This window comes from Heloderma suspectum, chromosome 2 (assembly GCF_057233095.1).
Source record: "Heloderma suspectum isolate Gila_16-S chromosome 2, 16-S_ref, whole genome shotgun sequence".
NCBI classification, from domain to species: domain Eukaryota; kingdom Metazoa; phylum Chordata; class Lepidosauria; order Squamata; family Helodermatidae; genus Heloderma; species Heloderma suspectum.
In genome coordinates, this window is record NC_139459.1 from 376,892,894 (window position 1) to 376,920,220 (window position 27,327).

Consider the following 27,327-nt stretch of genomic DNA (forward strand, 5'->3'; position numbering starts at 1 on the left):
CATATAAACACTACAGGAAGGAGAAGGAAGGGCGTCCTGGAGGAGGTGTTGCTGTGCATGTCAAAGAGGGAATAGTGCTGAGCAGAGCAGAAAACCTAAAAATGGCAGACTCTTCCACAGACGCGCTGCGGGTGAGAATACCAAGCTCCACTACTAATTTAATACTAGGAACATTAGCTCTGTTGTTTTAAATCGGTTACTGTATTTTAAATCTCTGCATCGCTGCTAGGTGTTATTGTGGTTTGTACTTTTGTATTTTTTCAGCTTTTACATTTTATATTGGATTTTATTATGTAATACAGTCAGGGCCAGAGATATTGGAACAAGGATAACTGTTTTGGCAGTTGGCCTCTGTACACCACCACATTGAAGTTGAAAGGAAACACACCCAGATGGGAGCGAAGTCAGGACTGTCAGGTGTAATTCAAGGAGCTTGACAAAAGTGGGGCACTAACCATCCAAGAAGTACAGCCAGTGGCATACACACACACCCATCGTTGGTGGCTCATAAGTAATGGAACGAATGGCTGACCAGCAGCTGCATGGCCAGGTGTGGCCTGTTTCCAGGGTGCCCCATGACAAATCAAGCAGATAAAAGGCCTGGAGGTGGTTCTGAGTGTTACATTTGCATTTGGTAGCTGTTCACTGGAACCCCCAACATGAGGTCCAAAGAGTTGTCCATGTGAGTGAAGGAGGCCATCATTAGGCTGAGGAAACAAAATAAACCCATCAGAGAGATAGCAAAAACAGTGGGAGTGGCCAACACAACAGTTTGGAACATCCTGAAAAAGAAGGAATTAACTGGCAAGCTCAGCAACAGCAAAAGGCCTGGCAGACCACGGAAGACAACTAAAGTGGATGACTGCAGAATTCTGCTCATGGTGAAGAGGAACCCTTTCACAACATCTAGCCAGGTCAAGAACGCTCTTGAGGAGGGAGGCATGTCATTGTCAACATCTACAGTCAAGAGAAGGCTTTATGAATGCAAATACAGAGGCTTCACAACAAGATGCAAACCACTGGGAACGCTCAAGAACCGAAAGACCAGATTAGCCTTTGCCTGCAAACACCTAAAAAAGCCTGCCCAGTTCTGGAATAAGATTATTTGGACTGATGAAACCAAGAATAACTTGTGCCAGAATGATGGGAAGAGAAAAGTATGGAGAAGGAAAGGAATAGCTCATGATCCAAAGCATACCACATCATCTGTCAAACATGGTAGAGGCAGTGTTATGGCATGGGCATGTATGGCTGCCAATGGAACCGGGTCACTGGTGTTTATGGATGACCTGACTGCTGATAAAAGCAGCAGGATGAATTCTGAAGTGTATAGGGCTATACTTTCTGCTCAGATTCAGCCGAATGCTGCCAAACTGATAGGATGCCGCTTCATATTGCAGATGGATAATGACCCAAAACATACAGCAAAAGCTACCCAAGAGTTTCTCAGGGCAAAGAAGTGGGATGTTCTTCAGTGGCCTGGCAAAGCATCTCGAGGGGAGAAACTCAGCATTTGGTCATGTCCATGGGTTCCAGACTTCAGGCAGTCATTGACTGCAAAGGATTTTCATCCAGGTATTAAAGGCGATCCTTAAGTTTGAAATGATGTTGGTTTGTTCCGTTACTTATGAGCCACCAACGATGGGGATGTGTGTATGCCACTGGCTGTCCTTCCTGAATGGTTAGTGTCCCACTTTGGTCAAACCCCTTGAATTACAGCTGAAAGTCCTGATTTCACCCCCATCTGGTGCCAATATTTCTGGCCCTGACTGTTTAAGGTTTTAATTGTTGAGAACTTCAGCTACTGGGCAGTACAGAAATGTAATAAACAAACAAACATGCTACGATCCCCCAGACTAGAATGCTCAGGGGGATCTTGAAAAGGAAAATGAAATCAGGGAGGATTCCAAATAAGGAAGTGTTGTAATAATGGGTGTCTTCAATTACTCCCATATTGATTGGATAAACAGATGTTCCAGTCATTAACAATTTCTGGATGCCCTAAATGACAGTGCCCTAGAACAACTGGTTATGGAACTGACCAGAGGGGAGGCGACCCTGGATTTAATCCTAAGCAGTGTCACTCAGGACTTAGTACAAGATGTAAATGTTGCTGAACCAATTGGAAACAGTGACACCAGTGCAATCAGATTTATGTTCATGTGGAAAATTGCCAAGGAATTCCAACACAATCACATTTGATTTCAAAAGAGGAAACTTCTCTAAAGTGAGTTAAGTCATAAAAAGACATTGAAAGGGGCAGGTCAAGGGGGTTAAAATGAGTAAGCACATAAAAGGACAAGCCCTGCTGAAAAAGAATCATGACTTTTGCAAAGGTAATTCCTGTCTCACTAAATTCTTAGAGTTTTGGAGAGTGTCAATAAATAAGTGGACAGGGGAGATCCAGCAGACATTGTTTACTCAGATTTCCAAAAGGCTTTTGACAAAGTGGCTCACCAAAGACTCCTGAGCAACCTTAGCAGCCACAGAATAAGATGAGAGATCCTATTATAGAACAGTAACTAGTTAAACAACAGAAAGCAGAGAGTAGGATTAACAGTAAATATTCCCAATGAAGGGAAATAATAACCCATCCCTAGTGGGCTCCCACAGATATCTGTATTGGGACCAATGCTTTTCAACTTGTTTAAAAATTATTTAGAATTAGGAGTGAGCAGGGAAGTGGCCAAGTTAGATGACACCAAATTATTTAGGGTGGTTAAAACAAAAAGAGATTGTGAGGAGCTCCAAAAGGATCTCTCCAACCTGGGGGAATGGACATCAAAATGGCAAATGCCATTCAATGTAAGCAAGGGTAAAGGGATGCACGTTGGGCTAAAAAATCACAACTTCAAGCCTAAGCTGATGGGATCTGAACTAGTTGTGACTGACCAAGAGAGAGATCTTGGAGTTGTGGTAGACAGCTCGATTAAGATGTCAACCCAGTGTACACCTGTTGTGGAAAAGGCAAATTTCTTGTTAGGCATAATTAGGAAAGGAATCGAAAGTAAAACTGCCAATATCATACCCCCCTTACACAGATCTATGTTGCAACCACACTTAGGAAACGGTGTTCAGTTCTGGTCACTGCACATTAAAAAAAAGATATTGTAGAATGGGAAGAAGGAAAGGAAAGTGCAACTAAAATGATCAAGGGGTTGGGGCAATTCCCCTATGAGGGAAGGTTACAACAGCTGGGATTATTTAGCCTGGAAAAAAGGAGGAGGGGGAGACAGGAGAGAGGTCTACGAAATAACACATGGTGTGGACAATGTGGGTAGGGAGACATTTTTCTCTCTCTCTCAAAATACTAGAACCCAGGGTCATCCTGTGAAGCTGATTGGCGGGAGATTCAGGATAGATAAAAGGAAGGACTTCACACAGCGCAGAGTTAAACTATGGAATTCGCTACCATAGGATGTGGTGATGCCCACCAATTTGGATGGTTTTAAAATGGTTCTTATGTTAACCACTGCCAGTCTGAGAAAACATTACTGGTTTGAACAGTCCAATGATCCAGTTCTGTGGAGTTTGTTAAACAATTGGGTGGAGTTCAAATCAAGATGGTGGACACAGAAGAACACACAATGGCATATCTATCTATTAGATTTTCTTTCCAATTCCAACAAACTTACACTTTATATACTTATTTGTTGCTCTTTGGTCTACACAGTCCACCAAGGCAATTCACAATAATATTAATGCAAAGAGCTCACTTAAAACAACAATCAGCCCAATAAGGAACCCCCAAACCAGAGAGAAAACAAGGGGCATCTTGTTTCAGCAGTAGAAACAATCCAGCATGTTAATAGCTCATTGAAAGACAATAATCTACACTATCAAAATAAAAATTGGAAGGGAAGGACGAGGAAGGCTTCCCGGGATAGGAAATTGCATAGGGCCACCCACAAGAAGGTCATGTCTCTCATACCCCATTCAATCTAGCCTCACATGGAGGTGGGATGAGGAGCAGACCCACCCATGATGACTACAATGGGTTTCCAGTATCATATGAGAAGAAGGAGCCTTTCAGATAGCCTAGTTCCAAACAGTTCAGGGCTTTAAAGGTGAAACTGACAGTTCAATTTGAGCTTGGATGCTTTGCATGAAGGATGTCCTGGGCTCAAGCCCTGGCATCTCCAGCTAGTGCTAGCAAAGAATCCTGCCTGAAATGCTGGAAAGAAGCTGCCAATCATTGCTGGCAATATTGCGTTAGATGAACCAGTGGACTGACTCCAGTATTTTTCAGACATTTCCTGATTGTAGTAAACATCATATAGTATTTGAGTGATGTGCTCCAGAGAGTGGATTCCTGACACCAACCTGGGAGCAGCAATCTGCATCCACTGCAGTATACAAACCCTCCAGGGCAGCCCGACAAAGAGCACACTGCAGTAGTCAGACCTTAACATTGGCAAAGGCTGTGGAACAGTGTCAGAGCTCTGAGGAGGGAAGTTCTGTGAGGAATGCAGTGGATAACTATATTTGCAGGAAAACTAAAATCCCTCTCTGGTGGGACCTAGAAGAGAAGCATTAATTATTTTCCTCTCACAAGGAAGGGAAAAGGGATCCTCACCAAGAGTCATCACATGCCTCTAATCCACCCTCGTGTCTTCCTTGTGCACAGAGCCCTCTACCCCGGATCCAGCAGAGCCCCCTTCTCCTCAGAGAAGCCCACAGTCAACTCATCAAAGGACACTGCGAGCTGAAAGGAAAAAGAAAAAAAAGAATGCATTCCTTATCACACACACACACACACACATACAGGAACCCATGTCATTTTATTTATTTCATAGATCTGCGTACCACTTTCAACGGGGTAATCAAAGTGGCTTCCAGAAATGATAGAAACAGAAAATGTAACACTAAAAACATAGTAATCACTTGTCACCATGTGCTCGGGCACCATGCAAGGAAAACCTGCATGAAGAGATGGTTCTTGGGCAGACCTCTAAAGAGCAAGACTGAAGGCACCTACCTCACATCAAGGGTGGCTGCTGTGACACTAAGCATTCTAGTCAAGGTATTTCCAAGGTGAAACTCAGCAGCCTGCAACACCATGAAAAGTTCTCCTGAGGACTGCAAGATCCATGCAAGATCAGTCCTCATAAGGATCTTCAGGTCCTCATTAAAAAAACAAAAAATCCCTGCACTTCTGTCCCATAAGAACCTTCTGAGTTCCAGCTACTGCCTGGAACAGATCTGGATGACTTTGGACTATTTTGCAAAGGAGAGCTGCCAAGAGGGTGTTGCCAATGCTGCTACTGTGTTCCAGGATGTCTCAGATCTATTGCATCAAACACAGCCAAATCATATCTGCCTGCAAAGAAATGACTAGACTCACATACTCCAGGCTGGGATTCTACCATGCCCACATAAGTAACATTACCCACTCCACTCTTCTTATGTATCAACCCAGAGGAAGAGTTCACTGCAACTCAAAAATTACTTCACCATGTTGCAATTTTCAAACTTTGTTCTAATAAAGTTAGTAGAGCAACAGCTCAGGGATAATGCACCTGCATTTCATGCGGAAGACCCCAGGTTCAATCTCCAGGTAGGACTGCAAAAACCCCTCCCTGAAACCCTGGAGAGCCGATGAGGGCTGACTTTATTCATGTATTTTGGTCTTGTTCAAATATAAAAAATGTCGGGATTTTGCAAAATATTTATGAAATGATGGGATATATAATACTGATGGACCCATTATGTGTTTTAGGGGGCAATCCTATGCATGCCTAGCCAGAAGAAAGTCCAGAAGAAAGCTCTGCTGGCTGGGGAATGCTGGAGTTGTAGGACTTTCTTCTGTCTAAGCATGCATAGGATGTGCCCTAACTTGGCTACCTTAGGGCACAATGCTATGCATGTTTAGACAGAGAAAAGGCCTACAACTTTGCTGGCTGGGGCCTGCTGGGAATTGTAGGCCTTTTCTCTGTCTGAAAATGCATAGGATTGCATCCTTAAAGACTTAAAGTTAACTTGTTTGTGAGTTGGAGCCTATTATTGACCTTTTAACAGGCCATAAAATACTGATAGCTGCTTTCTGGAAGAAGACCAAGATTCCATCTAGTGAAGACTGGTTCCAGAAGGTCTGGGGCATGATTTACAAGATAAAATGGACTAATTTAAGAAGATATAAAGAACAAGGTTCTGTAAACAAGTTTATTCAGAACTGGTCACTCTTTGTGAGGTACTGGAATTCTAAGTTCATGGATGGTTCCAGTCCTTATGCTATGTTTGAAATGTTATAAGTGTATCTCTTTTTGTCTTCTTACATCTTTTGATTTATGAAAATAATAAGTAGTTTTTAAAAAGTTCATAAGAACAAACTAGTGGAATCTGCCCATGTCATCTTTGCAGGAAATCCTGACATCTTCCTGCTATAGAAGCCAAAGAAAAGAAGCAAATTTCCTTTGAGCCTCATAACCAGAAAAAGAAGCACTCAGGCTTCTTGCATGTCTCCCCAATGGGAGCTCATGAAACTAGACTAGTTAGTACTTCCGGATCTGCCTTTTGCGCCCAGTTGTGCTAACATTTGGTGAATTAAAGACATATACACAACTGAGGCTTGAAGAAACAGACTGTATTGATATGAATTAATAGATCCAACATGGCTCCATAATATATGGTCTGCTTCAGAGGCATTTATAGGTATTTGGGCAAACCAGGAACCAGACGTTCCTCAGTCACCACAGCTCCAAATTAGGCGAATCCCAAATTCATTTTGGGAACGTCCAAAATACAGAAATAGAACTGTGAATGTTGAAGAGTCAATTACATTTCACCAGTTTGCCTGAGGTGAAATATACCTCTAATTTCAAGAAGGCGCAAAACATACTCGAGCGTATCAGCAGCATTCCCAAATGTCAACACTTACCAAATATTGGTTCTTCGCAGAATATGTTCCCCCAGAAACACTTTTCAGTATTTGCAAAAGGCACCAGAGGTTATCGGCATTTACGAAAGCCAGCAGTTAGCAAACATTGATTTTTCACCCTAATATGCTCCCCCAGAAACACTCTCTGGGAAAAAGGATCATGCATTTCTTATCACGGTCCACTGCCCTGCACGAGGGCCCAGCGAGGGAGGCCCGGCTGCGGGAGTCACCGGCCCCGAAGGCCGCTGGCCGAGCGGGAGACCCCCGCCTCACGGGGTCATTGTGTCTGGTGGGCGGTATCGGTCAAGCTCTTCGCACCGCCTGATGCCCAGCACGGAGCCGTCTGCAAGGGGAGATCCAGGAGCCCCCTCCCCATCCCCCGCCGAGGAAATTCTTTCTCCCCCCCCCAAGACCCCCACAAAGGCGAGGCCATGTCCTCCGCCCCCCGCCGCTCCCCCCTACCTTCCGTGCCTCGGAGCCCCTCCGTCCCCTCAGGCTCCCCTCCGCCCTCGCCAGGGAGCCTCGCCGGGCGGACTTCCCTTCCCGAAGATAAAGGAGGGGCACTTCCGAGTGTCTCCCTCCCCTCGGAACTTCCTGCCTCTCTAGGAACCAGAGCTTGGTTCATTTAACCCTCGGAGGACCGAGGGCCAGGAGCTGGGCTGCCGCATTTCAAGCAGCCGTCATTCACGGAGTGCTGCGGGCTCCGGATTTTTCTCCCTCGAATGCGCAGAGGAGGCCGGGAGGGGGCCAGCCCTCCGGGCGGTGCTTTACCTCCTCCTGAACAGAAGCCCTGAAGGGAAGAGAGTCGCAGAGTTTCCAAGAAAACCCTTTCTTTCACTTCAGCCTCCCCCCCACCCCCGCCTGCCGACTTCCAGATGTGTCATACCACAACTCCCATCATGCCCAGTCAACGTGGTTGCCACCTATACCTTTCAATCGTTTTAGCTGACCATGCTGACTGGGAGTGATGGGAATTGTAGTCCAACATATTCAAAGGGAAGGATGAGTGGTTACAGCAGAGAGTTCTTGACTGCCAGCTCCCAGTGTTAGAGGTTCAGTGAAGGGAGGCAGGCCAGGTTGGGCCCCTCAGTCCCCCTCCCAAGGGTTAAATGGCCCTAACTCTGGTTTTCCCTTACTTCTGAGAGGCTGCAAGGCTTGTTCCTGTTTTTTCCATTACTTGCCAGGAAGGATTTGGCCAGAGTGGAACTCTCATACTAGAACCCAAAGGGCTCATCCCATGAAGCTGACTGGTGGGAGATTCAGGGCAGATAAAAGGACTTCTTCACACAGCGCAGAGTTAAACTATGGAATTCACTACCACAAGATGTAGTGACAGCTACCAACTTGGGTGGTTTTAAAAGGAGGTTGGACAAATTCTTGGAGGAAAAGGCTCTCAATGGCTACTAGCCCTGGTGGCTATGTGCTACCTCCAGTACCAGAGGCTGTGAGCCTCTGTACACCAGTTGCTGGGGAACATGGGTGGGAGGGTGCTGTTGCACTCATGTCCTGCTTGTGGGTTCCCGGTCGACAGCTAGTTGGCCACTGTGTGAACGGAATGCTGGACTAAATGGACCCTTGGTCTGATCCACCATGGCCCTTCTTATGATCTTACGTTCTGATATCTGCCTGGGCAATTCTGGCTAAGCCTACCCTTCCTGTGCCATTTTTCCAGTCTGGGAGGGACTTCAGGGTTTTTCCCCACCTGGGAAGGATTCTTTGCAGAGAGGGGAGACCCTGACTGCGGGATGGGTCCCATATTCATAAGAGGCAGCTGCCTTAGGAGGATGCTGCAAAAAGCAAAATAAGAGAAGACAGCCTGGTGAAAGCTGCTTGCAAGAGGGCAGACAGACAATCCCTGCCAAGGCAGAACCTGGAGCAGCGCCACACCTGCAAGCACCACTGAAGGCCTCCTTTGTGGGAGACCTGGCAATTCCCAGCTGCTGCCACAGGAAGTCCTCAGGCATATGAAACCCTGGATGTAGCATCTCTCTCTGAGGCACCTGAGGAGTCCCTCCCAATGCTTGGTCTGGAGAGCTACTCCCCTAGAAACGGACATCCACTGAAGGAAAACCCTGAACTGTTAGCACCTGTAAGGCCGGTACATCTCAGTCCAGTTGGACACATGCAGTTTAAAGCCAGGAAAGAGGTAGACATGATGTCCTACCGAGTTGTAAGACTATGTACTATTAGACCTCCATTTTTTAACTAGGGGATAAGACTTACATGCGCACACACCTGAGTGTGCTAAAAAGGGCTTACCATCCATGTACAAGGCAAAAGAGCTCTCTCCAGGCAGTGTACAAAACTCAGAAAACATCCATAACGTGCAACTTCTTGAAGCAGAGGAGCTCACTTTCCTAGCATTCTTTACGCTGTAGCCCTCGTTTGGCTCTTCCTGGCAGTAACACACCTCTCTGTTGATTGTGTATTCATTTGACCAGCTACTCAAGCATCAGGAAGCTGGGCCCCAGATTTGGTAGGATGAGGAGGATGCAATGAGATGGTGCATGGCAAAACTATGAAAGAGCGTGCATGACACAGTGCAAATGGAGAGTCCTTGCTCAGAGGCGAGTACTCAGGTCACAAAAGTGATCAGTGGGTAGATGTGGCAGAGAATGCTTGGACAACACAAACACCCAAAGAGAGAGGGAGAAAAATGCAGTGTGTGTGGAAAAACATGTGCTTATCAATCAAACCTGGATGACCACTGGTTTGCCCACAGTGCAGAGAAATGATAGAAAAGCCTTAATATTCTCCTTTCCTCTCACAGGCCTTAGGAGGGGGTAGAACATATTTCACTCATTTAATGGGGAAATTTTTCTTTAGGGCTCCCTCCAGAAGTGTACTGCAGCTCCCATTATACCCAGTCAGCATGGCTAACCGGAGTTTTGGTCCAACACATCTGGAGGGAGGCAGGTGCAATATCTGGAACACTGCCAGCCCTTCAGAAGCAGCAGACCACTCTTCACCAGCATCCCTGAGCCAGCAGGAGTCCGCAGAATCCCAGAAGGGAAGGGGCACACTAGATGCCTGCAGTGCAGAACCCCCCTAGGGATTGCTTGAAAGCATTACAATAGGGCTGTTGGACCCCTTTCCAAGGTCCTGAGGACCAAATTGATTTAGGAAGCCCTTGGCGCAGAACTCCATTGGTGGGCAGAGCAAAAGAAGCTGCCCAAAGATGCCAATAATGGAGGCAGTACGCAACAATCATGAATAGCAGCCATTTATAACCTTTCACTCCATGAATGTGTGCTTCATTCTCCAGACAATTGCCCTAGCAGGAGAAACTGGTTTGACAACCTATGGCTTGATCCTTTATAAAAAGGAGCAACATGGATAGCAACAGCACAAAGGGTGCTAGAAATGAGTGTGAATATATTTTGAGCCCCTTTTCTTATTGTGACCGTGCGTTGGGTTTAGCCTGGTTGCACTGTCCCTTGTTAGGACAAACCCTTCCAAATCCTTTCTTTCCTCCCAACTCTGGAGCTCACCCCCAAATGTGTCTTTTGTCTTCAGAAGAATTTTAGGGACTCCAGTTGACTGAATCCCCACCTCTTTGACCTCTCCACACTCAGAAGCCCATTGCAAATCGGCCTGAAAATCGGTGCTGAGCCTGTGCTTAAGTCCAACTCAAGGACATGAAAGCCTTCATCTCGTCTGGGTTACAGCTTTGGCTGGATAGATCCAGTTTTCAGTGTTCTGTGTTCAAAAAGAGGTAATGGATGTGAGGCCCTCTAAAGAGAGCCGTTTTAATTTAGGAAATGAGCCAACAGACAGCAGCTAGGCTTAAAATGAAAACTAGCCTATGAAGGGGGAGGCAAGTCTCGCCTTAAAACTGGTGACCATGAGCGCCTTTCTAGCTTCTCTCTCTCTCTCTCTCTGTGTGTGTGTGTGTGTGTGTGTGTGTGTGTATATAGGAGATTATTGGAAGAAAGCGGGGGGAGAGAGAAAAGTGCAAGTGGGTCAGCCTTTTTACCCTCTATGGTCCCTTCAGAAGCATCTCTCCAACATCCATTAGTTGCTTCAGGGTAGCCTGCGTGACCCACTCGTTCATCACTGATGCAACCCGTGAGCATCTTCTCTGTAGATCACAAAGAAGAGAAACGGGTTCTCAGGATGCAAAAATAAATTTATTATAGGAAGCCCAACACGTTTCAGCCTTTTTCTTATTTTCAGGCCTTCTTCAGGGGGCTGTAATATTAATGGCAATAAAAATTACAAACAGGACAACACACATAATTAAAGCATTGCTACAACACAAATTGCCACAAGGGCTTATGTATATATACCACTATTTTTAAAAAAAAACATAAAGCCTGCCCTATTGCTAGGAATAACATATAAGTTCGTATTTAGTAGAGAAAAAAGTGGGCAGAATTTTTTCATAGCAAAAGATTTTTTCCTGTGTAAATCTACTGGTGACTGGAAAAGATATTACTTGAATCCTATCTTATACTTTTCATCCACTTTTTTCAGGCTCTATCAGGTGTTCCATGTTGGTTTAATCTAGCCAAGGTTTCCAAAATGAACTGTACTGTTTTAGCTAGGTGGAAAATCAGATCTAAGTGAAAAGACCAAAATTTAGTACACATCAAGCAATGGGGGCCTGATCATATAACCAAGATCTGGAAAGCCAACCCACCCTCTTTAACTGGAAGTTGCATCCTTTTCAAGGATATTCATGGTGGCAAGGAACCCCTCCCCCCGCCCCCAACATTACAATACAGGGCATTCAGTGTCGGTGTCAAACTAAGATTCAATTGCCAGCTTGGTTGATATTTGTCCATGGGAAAGAAGGGGCACGTTCTTGTCCTTTGCCTCAGGCAGAAAAATGTCTTGGGCTTGACTAGTGCCTACCCCCATGCATCTGCTCTTTCTGCAGATGTCCCCACTAATACAAGGGAAGTGGGCACGGGGGGGGGGGTGGAATTGAGTTTTTGCAGAGTTACCCTTTATTCTACGGACCCATGCTGTGCTAGAGGTTCACCCAACACACTGGAGAACACTCGGGGGGGGGGGGTCCAGGGGGCAGTAAAAGGAAGGCAGAATCTGTCAAAATCAAGTCCCCCACTCCACTAAATTATAAAATTTTCTGTCAACAGACAAAGTTAGACATAATATATTTTTTAAACACCGTTTGACAAAATTCTGTCCTATAAGGAAACAGAGTATGGAAACAGGGAATTATTAATCTAATCACCCATGTGTATTTAAATAATTTGTACTGTGAGGGTTCTTTGATGTAAAGTAAGACGTAAAGTAAGACGTGCGCTATGCCTCAACCTCCTTTTATTCTCCGGACACTTAAATAACTTCCCCTGTCTCGACCCCTGTCTCAAGTCAAATTCCACTATGGGAGCTGTTAACCCAGGAAAGCTCTGGGAAATACTGAGAGCCTATATTCTGGCTGATCCTGGTTCCACAGTTGCATCTGAATCAGCCACAAAGACCCTTCCTCCTGAATAGGCCCTTACTCATGCGTATTTCCTGGGTGAAAGGGTATTCTGGAAGTCAGGTAGGCACTGCTACCATGACTCTGAGTATTCCAGATGATACACTGCCCTTGGTGCTCTGGTGAGCCGTGGGTGGTGGGTTGGGAATCTGGAATCATGGCTGGGCTTGTGACAGGGTTCAATGGTTTGCTGGAAACCGCAGCTGCGGCATCGCTGTCACAGGATCCCTCCTGTTGCCCCAGGTCTGCTGTGGGAGAGGGTTGTTCCAAAGCATCAGACTCCTCATCCTCCGAAGAGGTGGGGGTGTGAGTTCCTTGATGGTACTGGAGGGCACCCCTCTGGCGGAATCTTTTTCCACACTTCAGGCATTCAAAAGGTTTCTCCCCTGTGTGAATTCTTTGATGTGACAAAACATGTCCCTTCTGACTGAAGCATTTTCCACACTCCAAGCATTTAAATGGTTTTTCCCCTGTGTGAGTTCTCTGATGGTAAGTGAGGTCCCTTTTCATGTAGAAGCCCTTTCCACACTCCAAGCATTTAAATGGTTTTTCTCCTGTGTGAGTTCTTTGATGGTAAGTGAGGTCCCTTTTCACGTAGAAGCCCTTTCCACACTCTGAGCATTTAAATGGTTTCTGCCCTGTGTGAGTTCTTCGATGTGAAGAAAGGTATGCCTTCCACCTGAAACTCTTTCCACATTCTGAGCATTTAAATGGTTTCTGCCCTGTGTGAGTTCTTTGATGTAAAGAAAGGTATCTCTTCCACCTGAAACTCTTTCCACACTCCAAGCATTTGAATGGTTTTTGCCCTGTGTGAGTGGTTTGATGTAAAGAAAGGTATCTTCCCCACCTGAAACTCTTTCCACACTCCAAGCATTTAAACGGTTTCTCCCCTGTGTGAATGGTTTGATGACATGTCAAAGATTCTTTCAGACTGAAGCATTTTCCACACTCCAAACACTGAAATGGCTTCTCCCCTGTGTGAGTTCTTTGATGGCAATTAAGGGCACTTTTATCCCGAAATCTCTTTCCACAATCCATGCATTGATATGGTTTCTCCCCTGTGTGTATACGCTGATGTGATTCAAGGGCACTCTTTGAGCTGAAGCTCTTTCCACATTCCAGGCACTTAAATGGTTCCTCTCCTGTGTGCGTTCTCTGATGTACATCAAGGGCGCTACTGTAGTGGAATCCCTTTCCGCACTCCAGGCATTTAAATGGCTTCTCCCCAGTGTGAGTTCTTTGATGCCCTCGAAGGGCACCCTTCTGGCGGTATCTCTTTCCACAATCCAAGCATTTAAAAGGTTTCTCCCCTGTGTGTGTTCTTTGATGGACAGTAAGTGCCCCCTTCTGACTAAATCCTTTCCCACACTCCAGACACTTAAATGGTTTCTCCCCTGTATGCATTCTCTGATGGCGGAGAAGGACAGAACTCCACCTGAAACTCTTTCCACACTCAAGGCATTTATATCCTTTATCTACCATGTGGGTTTTACAACGATCATCCATGGCTGAATTACAAGTGAATGTTTTTCCAAACACAGGGCATTTCTTCCCTCTTTTTTCTTTGGGTGTTTTTCGGTGTACCATAATTGCATGGTGCTCAGCATCCAGACATTTATTCCTCTCCTTGTTTCTTTGGTTTCCCTCCAGCTTTTTCATCCCGTCTCCATTTCCAACATTCTCTTCCATGTCTGGCCCCTTACTGCTTTCCTCGGACACTTGATTTGCCTTTTTCATTTATTTTCTCCCACACCCCCCCGCTGAAAGAAAAACACCAACAGAATATGAGTGCAAAAGAGAAAGGCACCTGCAACTTGGGGAATCAATTAGAAGGGAACACCTCAGTTCCCCAAACCTAATGAAACTTATCTCCAAAAGCAAGATCAAAAGCCACGACTCCAAAGAGGTGCTCTGCCTGCTGCAGAGTAAAGCAAAATACTTTCCAAGGCCACATTCGTTTCAGTTCTGTGAGGCTGCTACAGCATCCGTACATTGAAATTCAGGAGAGTTTACCCAATTCCTCCCAAGAAGAAACTTCTAGAACGAGGAAGAGGAGCATCCCTCAGCTTTACAAGGCCATGATCTAGGCAAGTCAAGAGTTCACACAGACTTTCATGATCCTCAGTAATGAGCCCTGAGCTAGGACTCTCCATCTGAACTGCTTCTTGCATTCACGAATCCCATCTACCTGCATCCTCCTCATCCTTCCAAGTCCGGTACCCAACATCTTGTCATTCGACTGGCTGGCCCAAGGATTACACTAACAGGCAAAGGTATATTGCTACCAAGAAGGGACAAATGATGGCTACGGTCTGAAGGATACTAGGAAGGTGAGCTTCTTCACCACAGGAATTTGGACTTTATAGTTAAATGTAACTGTACATTAAAGGTGTTTTGTGAATTTTCTATACTGTCATGAGAGAGCTCTTTTGCCTTAGAAGGAAGTCCTTTTAAATCAATACATATAATGATATGCAAACGTTATGCTAATACAGTAGCCTAGAGTTTTCTGTCACACATACACCACTGCTCATGCTAAATTTCATCCATGCATTTGGCTGCCTGGAATTGCTCATAAATAGAATCCAGACTTTGAACACATAACATCCCAGATTCAAACCCAAGAATCTCCTGGGAAAAGGATCTCCCCAGTATAGTTAAATTTCTGGATGCCCTAAAAGACTGGTAAAAAGGAAGTACAAAGGGGCGGGTTAAGGGCTTTAAAATGAGTAAGCACATAGAAGGACAAGCCCTGCTGAAAAAGAATCAACATGGCTTTCATAAAGGTAAGTCCCGTCTCACTAACTTTTTAGAGTTTTGGAGATTGTCAATAAACAAGTGGACAGGGGAGATCCAGAAGACACTGTTTACTTGGACTTCCAAAAGGATTATGGCAAAATGCCTCACCAAAGACTCCTGAGCAACCTTAGCAGCCACAGAATAAGAGAGGTCCTCTTATAGAACAGTAACTGGTTAAAGAACAGAAAGCAGAGAGTAGGGATAAATGTAAATACTCCCAATGAAAGGAAGTAAATAGTGGGGTCCCACAGGGTCTGTATCGGTACCAATGCTATTCAACTTATTTAGAAATTATTTAGAATTAGGAGTGAGCAGGAAGTGGCCAAGTTTGATGACACCAAATTATTGAGGGTGGTTAAAACAAAAAGAGATTGTGAGGAGCTCCAAAAGGATCTCTCCAACCTGGGGGAATGGACATCAAAACAGCAAATGACATTCAGTGGAAGCAAGGGTAAAGGGATGCACGTTGGGCCAAAAAATCCCAACTTTAAGTCTAAGCTAATAGGATCTGAACTAGCTGTGACTGACCAAGAAAGAGATCTTGGGAGTTGTGGTAAACAGCTCGATTAAGATGTCAACCTATTGTACGCCTGTTGAGGAAAACTCCATGAACTCCATGTTAGGCATAATTAGGTAAGGAATTGAACGTAAAACTGCCAATATCATACTGTCCTTATACAAATCTATGTTGCGACCACACTTATGAAACAACGTACAGTTCTGGTCACTGCACATTAAAAAAAGATATTGTAGAATGGGAAGAAGTGCAGAAAGGTTCAACTAAAATGATCAAGGGGTTCGAGCAACTCCCCTTCCCCTTGAGGGAAGGTTACAACAGCTGGGATTGTTTAGCTTGGAAAAAAGAGGGCAAGGGGAGACATGATAGAGGTCTATAAAATAATGCATGGTGTGGAGAAAGTGGATAGCAAAACATTTTTCTCCCTCTTTCATAATACTAGAACTTTGGGTCATCTCATGAAGCTGATTGGCGGGAGATTCAGGACAGATAAAAGGAAGGACTTCTTCACACAGTGCATAATCAAACTACTGAATTCGCTACCAGAAGACAGATGGATGGCCACCATGACTTTAAAAGAGGGTTAGATAAATTCATGGAGGAGAAGGCCATAAATAGCCGCTAGTCCTGATGGATCTATGGTAACTCTAGTATCAGAGGCAGTGTGACTGTGTACACCAGTTGCTGGGGAACATCGGTGGGAGGGTGCTGTTGCACTTGTGTCCTGCTTGTAGGTTTCCTGTGGGCAGCTGGTAGGATGTGTGAATGGCATAGATAAGACAGACCCTTTGTCTGATCCAGCATGGCTCTTCTTATAGTCTTATGTTAACCACTCCCAGTCTGAGTAAACGTTACTGGTTTAAACAGCCCAGTTATCTGTTTTTGAGCAGTTGGTTAAACAAATTGGCTGGAGTAAAAACTGAGATGGAGGACACAGCAGATCGCACCACAGAAAAAACTCTCTATTTGGTTTTCTTTCTAATTGAGACTCCACAATGCACAAACATCATACTAACACTTTATATACCTATTTGCTGCTCTTTTGTCAAAGCAGTCTATCAAGGCAACTCACAATAATATTAATGCAAAGAGCTCACTTAGAACAACAATCAGCCAATTAAGGAACCCCCAAACCAGAGAGAAAACAAGAGGCATCTTGTTTCAGCAGTAGAAACAATCCAGCATGTTAATAGCCCATTGAAAGACAATAGTCTACAATATCAATATAAGATTTGGAAGGGAAGCATGAGGAAAGCTTCCAAAAATAGGGAGTTCCACAGACAAGAAGGCTCTGTCTCTCATACCCCACCCAACCTAGCTTCAGATCATGGTGGGATGAGGAGCAGACAATGGATTTCCAGTATCATGTGAGAAGAGGGAGTCCTTCAGATAGCCTGGTCCCAAATAGTTCAGGGCTTTAAAGGTGAAAATAACAGCTTGATTTGAGCTTGGATGCTTTGCATGAAGGATGTTGGGTTCAAGCCCTGGCATCTCCAGCTAGTGCTAGCAAAGAATCCTGCCTGAAATGCTGGAAAGAAGCTACCAATCATTGCTGGCAATATTGCATTAGATGAACCAGTGGACTGACTCCAGTATTTTTCAGACATTTCCTGATTGTAGTAAACATCATATATATTTGAGTGATGTGCTCCAGAGAGTGGATTCCTGACACCAACCTGGGAGCAGCAATCTGCATCCACTGCAGTATACAAACCTTCAAGGGCAGCCCGACAAAGAGCACACTGCAGTAGTCAGACCTTAACATTGGCAAAGGCTGTGGAACAGTGTCAGAGCTCTGAGGAGGGAAGTTCTGTGAGGAATGCAGTGGATAACTATATTTGCAGGAAAACTAAAATCCCTCTCTGGTGGGACCTAGAAGAGAAGCATTAATTATTTTCCTCTCACAAGGAAGGGAAAAGGGATCCTCACCAAGAGTCATCACATGCCTCTGATCCACCCTCGTGTCTTCCTTGTGCACAGAGCCCTCTACCCCGGATCCAGCAGAGCCCCCTTCTCCTCAGAGAAGCCCACAGTCAACTCATCAAAGGACAGTGCGAGCTGAAAGGAAAAAGAAAAAAAAGAATGCATTCCTTATCACACACACACACACATACATACAGGAACCCATGTCACTTTATTTATTTCATAGATCTGCGTACCACTTTCAACGGGGTAATCAAAGTGGCTTCCAGAAATGATAGAAACAGAAAATATAACACTAAAAACATAGTAATCACTTGTCACCATGTGCTCGGGCACCATGCAAGGAAAACCTGCATGAAGAGATGGTTCTTGAGCAGACCTCTAAAGAGCAAGACTGAAGGCACCTGCCTCACGTCAAGGGTGGCTGCTGTGACACTAAGCATTCTAGTCAAGGTATTTCCAAGGTGAAACTCAGCAGCCTGCAACGCCATGAAAAGTTCTCCTGAGGACTGCAAGATCCATGCAAGATCAGTCCTCATAAGGATCTTCAGGTCCTCATTAAAAAAACAAAAAATCCCTGCACTTCTGTCCCATAAGAACCTTCCAAGTTCCAGCTACTGCCTGGAACAGATCTGGATGACTTTGGACTATTTTGCAAAGGAGAGCTGCCAAGAGGGTGTTGCCAATGCTGCTACTGTGTTCCAGGATGTCTCAGATCTATTGCATCAAACACAGCCAAATCATATCTGCCTGCAAAGAAATGACTAGACTCACATACTCCAGGCTGGGATTCTACCAAGCCCACATCTGGAATATTACCCTCGCCACTCTTCTTCTTATATATCAACCCAGAGGACGGGTCCACTGAAACTCAAAACATACTTCACCATGTTGCCATGCTTTGAATGAACTGAAGACATATAGATAACAGAGGCTTTAAGAAACAGAATGTATGAACGTGAATAGACCCAATGTGTTTCCATAATACACAGTCTTAGGTATTTGGGAAACAAAGACCCACGCATTTCTCTGCTTGTTGTTGTTCAGTCGTTCGGTCGTGTCCGACTCTTCGTGACCCCATGGACCATAGCACGCCAGGCCTTCCTGTCCTGCGCTCTCTCCCGGAGCATGCTCAAGTTCATATTCATTGCATCAGTGATGCTATCTAGCCATCTCATCCTCTGCCGTCCCCTTCTCCTTTTGCCTTCAGTCTTTCCCAGCATCAGGGTCTTTTCCAGGGAGTTTTCTCTTCGCATTAGGTGGCCAAAATATTGGAGCTTCAGCTTCAGTATCTGTCCTTCCAATGAGCACTCAGGGTTGATTTCCTTTAGGATGGACTGATTTGACCTCCTTGCAGTCCAGGGGACTCGTAAGAGTCTTCTCCAGCACCACAGTTCAAAAGCGTCAATTCTTTGGCGCTCAGCCTTCCTTACAGTCCAGCTCTCACAGCCATACATTACTACTGGGAAAACCATAGCTTTGATTAGACGGACCTTTGTCGGCAAGGTGATGTCTCTGCTTCTTACTATGCTGTCTAGGTTTGCCATAGCTTTCCTCCCAAGGAGCAAGTGTCTTTTAATTTCATGGCTACAGTCACCGTCTGCGGTGATCTTGGAGCCCAAGAAAGTAAAATCTGTCACTGCTTCCATTTCTTCCCCTTCTATATGCCAGGAAGTGATAGGGCCAGATGCCATGATCTTCGTTTTTTGAATGTTGAGTTTCAAACCAGCTTTTGCACTCTCCTCTTTCACCCTCAACAAGAGGCTCTTGAGATCCTCTTCGCTTTCTGCCATTAGGGTGGTATCGTCTGCATATCGGAGGTTGTTGATAATTCTCCCAGCAATCTTAATTCCGACCTGTGATTCATCCAACCCGGCATTTCTCATGATGTACTCTGCATATAAGTTAAATAAGCAGGGTGACAATATGCAGCCTTGTCGTACTCCTTTCCCAATTTTGAACCAATTGGTTGTTCCATCTCTGGTTCTTACTGTTGCTTCTTGACCCTCGTACAGGTTTCTCAGGAGACAGGTAAGGTGGTCTGGTACTCCCATCACTTTAAGAATTCGCCACAGTTTGTTGTGATCCACACAATCAAAGGCTTTAGCGTAGTCAATGAAGCAGAAATAAACATTTTTCTGGAATTCTTTTGCTTTCTCCATGATCCAGCCAATGTTGGCAATTTGATCTCTAGTTCCTCTGCCTCTTCGAAACCCAGCTTGTACTTCCGGTAGTTCTCGGTTCGCATACTGCTGAAGCCTAGCTCGTAGGATTTTGAGCATCACCTTGCTGGCATGTGAAATGAGCGCAATTGTGCGGTAGTTTGAACACTCTTTGGCGTTGCCCTTCGTTGGAATTGGAGTGTAAACTGACCTTTTCCAGTCTTGTGGCCATTGTTGAGTGTTCCAAATTTGTTGGCATATTGAGTGCAGCACTTAACAGCATCATCTTTTAGGATTTTAAATAGCTCAGCTGGAAGACTGTCATCTCCGCTAGCTTTGTTGTTACTAATGCTTCCTAAGGCCCACTTGACTTCACTCTCGAGGATGTCCGGCTCAAGTTCAGTGACCGCACTATCATGGCTATCAGGGACATTCAGATCTTTCCTGTATAGTTCTTCTGTGTATTCTTGCCACCTCTTCTTAATCTCATCTGCTTCTGTTAGGTCCCTGCCTTCTTTGTCCTTCATCATGCCCGTCTTTGCACAAAACGTTCCCTTGAGATCTCCGATTTTCTTGAAGAGATCTCTAGTCTTTCCCATTCTGTTGTTTTCCTCGATTTCTTTGCATTGTTCATTCAAGAAGGCCTTCTTGTCTCTCCTTGCTATTCTCGGGAACTCTGCATTCAGTTGGATATATCTTCCCCTTTCTCCCTTGCTTTTCACTTCCCTTCTTTCCTCAGCTACTTGTAAAGCCTCATCAGACAGGCAGCCACTTTTCTTTCTTGCATTTCTTTTTCTTTGGGATGGATTGAGTTGCTGCCTCCTGAACAATGTTACGGACCTCCGTCCATAGTTCCTCAGGCACTCTGTCTATCAGGTCTAATCCCTGAAATCTATTCCTCACCTCCACTATATATTCATAAGGGATATGATTTAGGTCATACCTGAACGGTTTAGTGGTTTTCCCGACGTTCTTCTATTTAAGCCGAAATTTTGCAAGAAGCAGCTCATGATCTGAGCCACAGTCAGCTCCAGGTCTTGTTTTTACTGACTATATGGAGCTTCTCCATCTTTGGCTGCAAAGGACATAATCAATCTGATTTCGATATTGACCATCTGGTGATGTCCATGTGTAGAGTCGCCTCTTGTGCTGTTGGAAAAGAGTGTTTGCTATGATCAGCATGTTCTCTTGGCAAAACTCTATTAGCTTTTGTCCTGCTTCATTTTGTACACCAAGGCCATGCCTGCCTGTTATCCTGGTGATTTCTTGACTTCCTACTTTAGCATTCCAATCCCCTATGATGAAGAGGACATCTTTTTTTGGTGTTAGTTCTAGAAGGTGTTGTAGGTTTTCATAGAACCGATCAACCTCAGCTTCTTCGGCCTCAGTGGTTGGGGCATAGACTTGAATTACTGTGATGTTGAATGGTTTGCCTTGGATTTGTACTGAGATCATTCTATCTTTTTAAGATTGTACCCCAGTACTGCTTTTCCCACCCTTTTGTTGACTATGAGTGCTACTCCATTTCTTCTAAGGGATTCTTGCCCACAATAGTAGATATGATGGTCACCTGAATTAAATTCGCCCATGCCTGTCTATTTTAGTTCGCTGATTCCCACGATGTCGATGTTCAATCTTGCCATCTCATGTTTGACCACCTCCAGCTTACCTTGATTCATTGATCTGACATTCCAGGTTCCTAAACAATATTGTTCTTTACAGCATCGGATTTTCTTTTCACCACCAGACACATCCACAGCTGAGTGTCCTTTCGGCTTTGGCCCAGCCGCTTCACTCTTTCTGGCGCTACTCGGAAATCCCCTCTGCTTTTCCCCAGTAGTATATTGGACACCTTCCGACCTGAGGGGCTCAACTTCCGGCGTCATCTCTTTTAGCCTTGTGATACGTTCCATGGGGTTTTCTTGGCAAGAATACTGGAGTGGGTTGCCATTTCCTTCTCCAGTGGACCACATTTTGTCAGAACTCTCTGCCATGACCTGTCCGTCTTGGGTGGCCCTCCACAGCATAGCTTATGGCTTCACTGAGTTATGCAAGCCCCTTCGCCACAACAAGGCAGTGATCCATGAAGGGATTTCTGCATTTCTCTGCTAGCACAGCTCCAAACTGGGTGAATCCCAAACTCGTTTTGGGAACATCCAAAATACAGAAATGCCACCATAACCGTCGAAGAGTCACTGATATTCGCCTGGGGAGAAATATGCCTCTGACCTGAAGCATTCGCAAAACGTGCCTGAGGTTATCAGCATTTACGAATGTCCACAGTGAGCAAATATGGGTTTTTCACAGTAGTATGTTCCCCCAGAAACACTCTCTTGGAAAAAAGATGCCTTTCTTACAATGCTCCTCTCCCCTGCACGACAGCCCGGCGAGGGAGGCCCAGCTGCGGCCTCGAGGGCCACTGGCCGAGCGGGAGATCCCAGCCTCACGGGGCCGTCGTGCACATTGGCCCGGGGGCGGCACTGGACAAGCCCTTGCGCCGCCTGGTGCCCCGCACGGGGCCCGTCTGCGAGGCGCCGCTCCCCATCCCGACCCCCACAAAGCAAGGCCGTTTCCTCGGTCCCGCTCCCCTCCTACCTTCCGCGCCTCTCAAGCTCCCCTCCTCCCTCGCCAGGGAGCCTCGCCGGGCGGATTCCCCTTCCCGACGACGACGGCGGGGCACTTCCGAGTGCCTCCCCCTCCCCAATTGCGGGACTTCCTGCCTCTCTAGGAGCCGGAGCTTGGTTCGTTTAACCCTCGGAGGACCGCGGGCCAGGAGCTGGGCTGCCTCGTTTCAAGGAGCCTCCATGCACGGAGTTCTGTGGGCTCCGGATTTTTCTCTCTTGGATGCGCTGGGAGGAGGCCGGGGGGGAACCAGCCCTCCGGGCGGTGCGTCTTCTCCTTCTCCTTCTCGGAACCCCTGCAGAGAAGGGACTCGCAGTTTCCAAGAAAACCCTTTCGTTCACTTCAACCTCCCCACGCCTGGCGCCTTCCAGATGAGTCGGACTACAACTCCCATCATGCCCAGCCAGCGTGGCTACCAGCCATGAGTTTTAATCGTTTTAGCTGACCATGGTGACTGGGAGGGATGGGAATTGCAGTCCCACGTATCCAAAGGGAAGGCCGAGTGGTCACAGCAGAGCGCGCCTGGCTGGCAGCTCCTGGCGCCCGAGGTTCAGCGAAGGGGGGCAGGCCAGGTTCTGCCCCTAATTCCCCATCCCAAGGGTTTTCCCTTCCTTGCGGGGGCTGCAAGGCTCGTCCCTGTGTTTCCATTACTCGCCTGAAAGGACGGGGGCAGACGGGGAATACGTGGCTAGCGGGTGCGCCTGAGCCATTCGGGCTAAGCGCAGCCCTTCCAGGGCTGTTTTTTCTGGGAAGGCTTCGGTGGTTCTTAGCAGAGACTGGAGCCCCCGACTGTGGGAAGGTCCCATGCTCGGGAGAGGCGGCTGGCTCAGGAGGGTGTTGGGAAGAGCAAGATAAGGGAAGACCTTATTTTGGTGAAAGCTGCTCGCAAGAGGGCAGACAGGCAAGCAGTGCCATACCTGCAAACACCACCCAGGGCTTCCTTTGCTGGGAGACCTGGCAGTCCCCAGTTGCTGCCACAGGAAGGCCTCAGGCACACGAAACCCTGTCTGAGGAGTCCCTTGCGCCCAATGCTTGGTCCGGAGAGCTACTTCTACTTTACCTAGAACTGGACAACATCCATTGATGGAAAACTATCAAGTGTTCTCCCCTGAAAGGCTGGTACATCTAAGTCCAGTTGGACACATCCGTTGTTTAAAGGCAGGAAAGGAGAAGACGGTATAATGTCTCACCCTGAGTTTTAAGTCTATATGCTTACTAGTCTTCCATTCTGTAACTAGAGGAAAAGACTAACCCGCCCCGCCCCCACACACACCCAAAACTGACTGCACTGACAAGGGCTTATGGTCCATGTAAAAGGCAAAAGAGCTCTCTCAAGGCGGTGTGCAACATTCAGAAAAAATCCATAATGCACAGCCACACTGCAGCTTTTTGATGCCAGTCAGAATAACTGACTGTTGGCCATGCTCACTGGGGCTTATGGATGTTGCAGTCAAAAGCATCTGGTGGAAGCACCTCCATTTCAATGAAGTACCTGACAATTGGTGTCCATATAGTGTCCTAAATCTGCCATGTCAAGGGACCCACCTCACTTGACCTCATAGGAGGTCACAATTTATGTCATTTCTATACCGCCCAATATTTGTTATTGTTTATTATTAGCATTTCAGTGGTGTAGTGAAAGCTTAATGGAGATTGAAGAACCTCAGGCCTGGAAGACAAATCCAGCTTGCTGGGGCCAAATGCGGGTTCCCTGGAGTGCCCCATCCCTTCCCCCATCCACTGATGGTTTGACAGTGTCGTCGCTTTTCTCCCAACTTGTTGCCATGCAAAAAGGTTCAAATGCCTCTCCTGAGGCCTGCTTACTGGCACGGAGAGCTTGAAGCTTCAGCATACTGGTACTTCTGCCCAGCTCCTTCTGCTCTGTCCACCCATGGCTCACAAAGGCTTCTGCAGAATGAAATCTGGCCCTCAGACTGAATGAGTTTCAAGAACCCTATTGTAGTATGTTCTCCGGGAGGGAGAAGGAGACCTTTGAGCAGAGCGCCTGCAAATTTCGGCCAGGACCCCATGGCTCTGCTCACTAACACAAGACGAGTCAGGGACTCAGAGGAAATCTGCTGAGCCCCAAGAGGGCTGGATTTCCCTGCACTGGACATCTGCAGTTCACACAATTACTAAGGGGATTTCTGCACTGCATGCTTCTAGTTTGTCCCTTCTGGGTTCCTGTAGGCTCCTGCTGGCTCAGGGAAGCTTGTTCAGGCTACTCTTCTGCTACTAAAGGACTTGTAGCATTCCAGATATTACCCCTGCCTCCCTCCTGATGTGCTGGACTACAACTCCCATTGGCCCTGCTGGCTGGGCATAATGGGACCAGCAGTCCAACACCCTGGAGGGAGCCAGCTTGGGGAAGACTCTCACTGTTGTTGTTGTTGTTCAGTTGTGTCCGACTCTTCGTGACCCCATGTACCATAGGACGCCAGGCCTTCCTGTCCTGCGCTCTCTCCCGAAGTGTGCTCAAGTCCATATTCATTGTGTCAGTGATGCTATCTAATCATCTCATCTTCTGCCATCCCCTTCTCCTTTTGCCTTCAGTCTTTCCCAGCATCAGGGTCTTTTCCAAGGAGTTTTCTCTTCGCATTAGGTGGCCAAAATATTTGAGCTTCAGCTTCAGTATCTGTCATTCCAATGAGCAGTCAGGGTTGATTTCCTTTAGGATCGACTGATTTGACCTCCTTGCAGTCCAGGGGACTCGTAAGAGTCTTCTCCAGCACCACAGTTCGAAAGCATCGATTCTTCGGCGCTCAGCCTTCATTATAGTCCAGCTCTCACAGCCATACGTTGCTACTGGGAAAACCATAGCTTTGATTAGACGGACCTTTGTCGGCAAGGTGATGTCTCTGCTTCTTACTATGCTGTCTAGGTTTGCCATAGCTTTCCTCCCAAGGAGCAAGCGTCTTTTAATTTCATGGCTACAGTCAGCATCTGCGGTGATCTTGGAGCCCAAGAAAATAAAATCTGTCACTGCTTCCATTTCTTCCCCTTCCATATGCCAGGAAGTGATGGGGCCACATGCCATGATCTTAGTTTTTTGAAAGTTGAGTTTCAAACCAGCTTTTGCACTCTCCTCTTTCACCCTCAACAAGACGCTCTTGAGATCCTCTTCACTTTCTGCCATTAGGGTGGTATCATCTGCATATCTGAGGTTGTCGATAATTCTCCCGGCAATCTTAATTCCGACCTGTGATTCATCCAACCCGGCGTTTCTCATGATGTACTCTGCATATAAGTTAAATAAGCAGGGTGACAATATGCAGCCTTGTCGTACTCCTTTCCCAATTTTGAACCACTCGGTTGTTCCATGTCTGGTTCTTACTGTTGCTTCTTGACCCTCGTACAGGTTTCTCAGGAGACAGGTAAGGTGGTCTGGTACTCCCATCACTTTAAGAATTTGCCACAGTTTGTTGTGATCCACACAATCAAAGGCTTTAGCGTAGTCAATGAAGCAGAAATAGACGTTTTTCTGGAATTCTCTTGCTTTCTCCATGATGCAGCGAATGTTGGCGATTTGATCTCTAGTTCCTCTGCCTCTTCTAAACCCAGCTTGTACTTCCGGTAGTTCTCGATTCGCATACTGCTGAAGCCTAGCTTGTAGGATTTTGAGCATCACCTTGCTGGCATGTGAAATGAGCGCAATTGTGCGGTAGTTTGAACACTCTTTGGCGTTGCCCTTCTTTGGAATTGGAATGTAAACTGACCTTTTCCAGTCTTGTGGCCACAGTTGAGTGTTCCAAATTTGTTGGCATATTGAGTGCAGCACTTAACAGCATCATCTTTTAGGATTTTAAATAGCTCAGCTGGAAGACTGTCATCTCCGCTAGCTTTGTTGTTAGTAATGCTTCCTAAGGCCCACTTGACTTCACTCTTGAGGATGTCCGGCTGAAGTTCAGTGACCACACTATCATGGCTATCAGGGACATTCAGATCTTTCCTGTATAGTTCTTCTGTGTATTCTTTCCACCTCTTCTGAATCTCATCTGCTTCGGTTAGGTCCCTGCCTTCTTTGTCCTTCATCATGCCCGTCTTTGCACAAAACGTTCCCTTGAGATCTCCGATTTTCTTGAAGAGATCTCTAGTCTTTCCCATTCTGTTGTTTTCCTCGATTTCTTTGCATTGTTCATTTATTTATTTATTTATTGCATTTATATCCTGCCTTTTTTCCTCAAAGGAACTCAAGGCAGTGTACATGATCCTCCTCCTTCCTCCATTTTATCCTCACAACAACAACCCTGTGAGGTAGGTTGGGCTGAGAGTCTGTGACTGGCCCAAAGTCACCCAGTGAGCTTCCATGGCCGAGTGGGGACTAGAACCCAGATCTCCCGACTCCCAGTCCAGCACTCTAGCCACTACACCACACTGGCTTTAAGAAGGCCTTCTTGTCTCTCCTTGCTATTCTCTGGAACTCTGCATTCAGTTGGATATATCTTCCCCTTTCTCCCTTGCTCTTCGCTTCCCTTCTTTCCTCAGCTACTTGTAAAGCCTCATCAGACAGCCACTTTGCTTTCTTGCATTTCTTTTTCTTTGGGATGAATTTAGTTGCTGCCTCCTGAACAATGTTATGGACCTCCGTCCATAGTTCCTCAGGCACTCTGTCTATCAGGTCTAATCCCTTAAATCTATTCCTCACCTCCACTGTATATTCATAAGGGATATGATTTAGGTCATACCTGAATGGTTTAGTGGTTTTCCCTACGTTCTTCAATTTCAGCCGAAATTTTGCAAGAAGCAGCTCATGATTTGAGCCACAGTCAGCTCCGGGTCTTGTTTTTACTGACTGTATAGAGCTTCTCCATCTTTGGCTGCAAAGGACATAATCAGTCTGGTTTCGATATTGACCATCTGGTGATGTCCAACAGTAAAGAAAATTTCCCCTAATTAAACGGGGCCTGAAACTTGTATTTCCACCAAAGGCCTGAGAGGGAAGGAGAATATTAAAATGAGTGTTACAAAAGAGACG

General features: G+C 46.0%; 1 protein-coding gene across 3 annotated transcripts in view; it reads right to left on the minus strand.

The window, feature by feature from the left end:
- Positions 1–22,403, minus strand: part of LOC146356272 (uncharacterized) — a 48,826-nt gene extending 26,423 nt beyond the window's left edge. Inside the window, exons 1-4 of one of the 3 annotated variants that reach the window (XR_014787281.1) lie at positions 22,326–22,403; positions 7,340–17,703; positions 4,577–4,705; positions 638–707 (exon numbers count right to left, since the gene is read on the minus strand). Coding sequence is in view for 1 of the 3 variants with exons in the window: in XM_084831666.1 (XP_084687792.1) it covers positions 12,665–14,066 (1,402 nt within the window). In the remaining 2 variants the exon portion in view is untranslated. Of the gene's footprint in view, positions 1–637; positions 708–4,576; positions 4,706–7,339; positions 19,331–22,325 lie in introns of those variants that run through there. The other 2 variants (XR_014787280.1, XM_084831666.1) reach the window with 2 other exon arrangements.
- Between the last annotated feature and the right edge of the window lie 4,924 nt (positions 22,404–27,327).